Here is a 3,012-nt window from a genome sequence, read left to right as displayed (position 1 = left end):
ATTCGTTCTTAGACTTTAGAAAGGTATGTCGAAATTTGTTGTTTTTTAATTTTATATAGAAGAAAAATCCAACCTCACTTCTTCTGCCTTGAATAAGGAAAGTGTCCATCTTAAGGGATTATTAGTATTATCATTATCCCTTTATATATTATTGATGATATTTATCTTTCAAATTCCAACTTTGGATGGTAAAATATTATATTTTATAATGTCCAAAAAATATACAGAAATTTTAAACAATTTTTTATAACTAAAAAATATATATGGAATTTGGATCACCGTATGTGTTTATTTGATTATGTATGGCCACAAACAGGAACGTACTCATTCATAGGTGAGGGTGTGCACCCTGAGATTTTTTAAATTAAGAGGTTTTTTTTTTAATTAAGAGATTTTTTTTGAAGTTAAGAGATTGTTTTTTTGAAGAAGCATTTATATTAAAAACTACACCCTCCGGTCACAAATATAAGCAAAATTCCATATTTTAGATTCATTCAATAAATGATGTATGTTGTCTACAATAAAGACCACATACATCATTTATTGAATGAATCTAAAATATGGAATTTTGCTTATATTTGTGACCGGAGGGTGTATATTACTTTTAGGTTTTCAAAACTCTAACCGCATATATGTTAGCACTAACTTCTACAAAATTTGGAATTTGTCTTATAAACAAAACAGATGTCGTCATGCTAATCAAATTCCAAAACCAAAAGGATTGAAAACCACAATTTTAGATGGCTTTTTTTGTTGTCGACAAATTAAAAGCTTTTTCTTGGATAACAGTCAAAGTCATCGTCCCACCTAGCGGCACCTTGATTACGTTTAACTCGAGCAGGATTAAGTCATGAAGATCCACTTATATTTTCAAATGGTGACAACATATCACGTCATTATGAGAATTATTTTATTTTAGTGGGGTTTATTTGGATGAGCATAGAATTAATTTGGCAGTTTGTACCATAAGAAAAAGAATTTGAGTTGGCAATTGACCCTTTATTACGTGAGCTTTTTAATTTGGTGAAGATTATTTGACTTCCTTATTAATTCATTGATGACTGGGGATTTGGCCATCAAGTCATGGATTGTGGCATTTGAAACCAAAAGTGATTGTGTAGTTACTAATGAGTTTGATTAATGACGAATCGTTATTGAGAATTCGAGTCTGAAACATGTTTAGGACGATTATCAATAGAATTTCGGATTATCAGGACTTTTTTCATGAAAATTGGAAGAATAAAACAAAAGAAGAAGTCTTGTGAAAAGAAAAAGAAAAAAAGACATTTTAATTTTAAATATGGCAATGTTTGTGAATTTGTTCCTATTTATTTTTTATCCGGAGGCGATCATAAGTGAAGATCAAAGGCGTGATGCACCAATGTGTGGTGGTTATGTGCTGAAGCACAGTGGATCCTCACTGCAGCAACTTTGTTCTTCGTCGGAGTGGGATGGTGTACCTGTAAAGACACTACAACATTCTGGTCAGTGAGGTCTTCAATGTGCTTTGAGGTTTTACTTAAAATGACTGTGTGTACATATTTTAGTGGTGGAACGCTCAATTTATAAAATTTGGATAATGCCACATCATGCGAAATAAATATTCGTGAAATTCTACGAATGAGCTGGCATCTTTATGTTCATTGGATTTTGTTTAATTATTTGACTAACCGCTTAAAAAAAATAAGAACAAATTCCCCATGTTTTACGGATAGTCACGATTTTAATTGGCTGAAAAATAATTCGGGAGCACTTCGCTATACAATCTCTCGGGATGTATAGCACAGCTTATAAAATTTTCATCGTGCCACGCAGACATAAACAATATGGGATTTTGCATCTTTTATGGCGCATGGCCGAGAGACCGTTTGATTGTTTTGACGCCTTAGATTGGCTCCAAATATTCAATCAGTTATAGCATAACTCTTCGTTGGCGTATGTGGTATGTCTTGGACTCAACAACACAACTATGGGTTACGATGGGGTAGCTTGGCTACCACAAAAATTATTTCTTTTATTTGTATGATTAAGTGTGTTATATGTTTAGCGATTCCAATAAAATATATTTAACTATTCTAAATAATTTTATTTGTTAAAATCTAGGAGAAATAAAATACTCAAAATATTATGACTTGTTTGATAGATTTATTTCATCTTATTTTGATACTCAAATAGGAATTGACATTTGTCATAATCGAGGTTACACAAATGTGATTTGTGAAAGTGATTGCTTGGAAGCTGTGAAGATCTTCATTGGTTCCAGTAGTCATAACTTACATGTTCATGCTTCAACCATTCTCCATATCTCCGAGGCCTTACAACAAGAAGAGAACTATACTTTGGTGCATATTTTGCGTGAGCAAAATGTGTGTGCAGATTTCATGGCTAAAGAAGCCTCGCATTCGACTTCTACTGTTAACTGGGATCGTCCCCCACCAGGCATGGAGTCTCTCCTCTTGAGAGACAAGCTAGGTACTTAAGTTTCCTTTAGTTTTTTTTTTCTTTTTTTTTCTTTTTTTCTTTTCGTTACTTTGTAACCCTACCAAAAAAAATCTTATTTTGATACTTATATTAAGCGATTAAAAAGAGAGAGGTTTTTTTAGTTTTTATTTTTTTGATAGTATTACATTAATTTACATTTTTATATAAGTAAAATTACTGTTTTTATATAAGTAAAATTACTAAATTAATTTTTGTTTTGATATTTGGTCATCTCGTATATAATTGGCTAGCCTCGTTGCCGACTAGACTTATATGCAGTGTTGGGCCTTTGACTCCCGAATTGGACCTTAACCCATTCCAAAACAATTTGACTATTTCTTTTTCAACCATGTGAATTTCTCACGCGCTCTATGCCGTTCGGATTTTAGAATCCAAACTGCATAAAAACCTCATAAAATCTCCAAAAACACGTTGAAATATTTTAGATTTTAGAATCCGAGTAGTGCGCGTGAGAACCTTATAGGATGAGAAAACTAATGGCTAAACAATTTTCTTTTTAGAACATTTTAT

The 3,012-nt window shown here is 32.1% G+C and overlaps 1 protein-coding gene across 1 annotated transcript; it reads left to right on the top strand.

The window, feature by feature from the left end:
- The first annotated feature begins 1,300 nt into the window (after positions 1–1,300).
- Positions 1,301–2,480, top strand: LOC146908764 (uncharacterized). The gene is made up of 2 exons (XM_085729302.1): positions 1,301–1,484; positions 2,176–2,480. The coding sequence occupies exons 1-2, from the start codon at positions 1,301–1,303 to the stop codon at positions 2,478–2,480; spliced, it is 489 nt and encodes a 162-aa protein (XP_085585428.1).
- Positions 2,481–3,012: the final 532 nt, after the last annotated feature.

The sequence above is a fragment of the Medicago sativa genome, chromosome 7 (genome assembly GCF_051527215.1).
Source record: "Medicago sativa cultivar Bolivia chromosome 7, Bolivia_mono, whole genome shotgun sequence".
Classification (NCBI taxonomy): Eukaryota; Viridiplantae; Streptophyta; class Magnoliopsida; order Fabales; family Fabaceae; genus Medicago; species Medicago sativa.
This window is presented reverse-complemented; position numbering and strand designations above follow the sequence as displayed.

What these genes read in the sequence shown, in the direction of transcription:
- LOC146908764 (XM_085729302.1), top strand. Translation starts at nt 1,301, where the DNA reads ATGGCAATGTTTGTGAATTTGTTCCTATTTATTTTTTATCCGGAGGCG. An exon ending in AAAGACACTACAACATTCTG is followed by an intron (nt 1,485 to 2,175) that starts GTCAGTGAGGTC and finishes ATACTCAAATAG; the next exon opens with GAATTGACATTTGTCATAAT.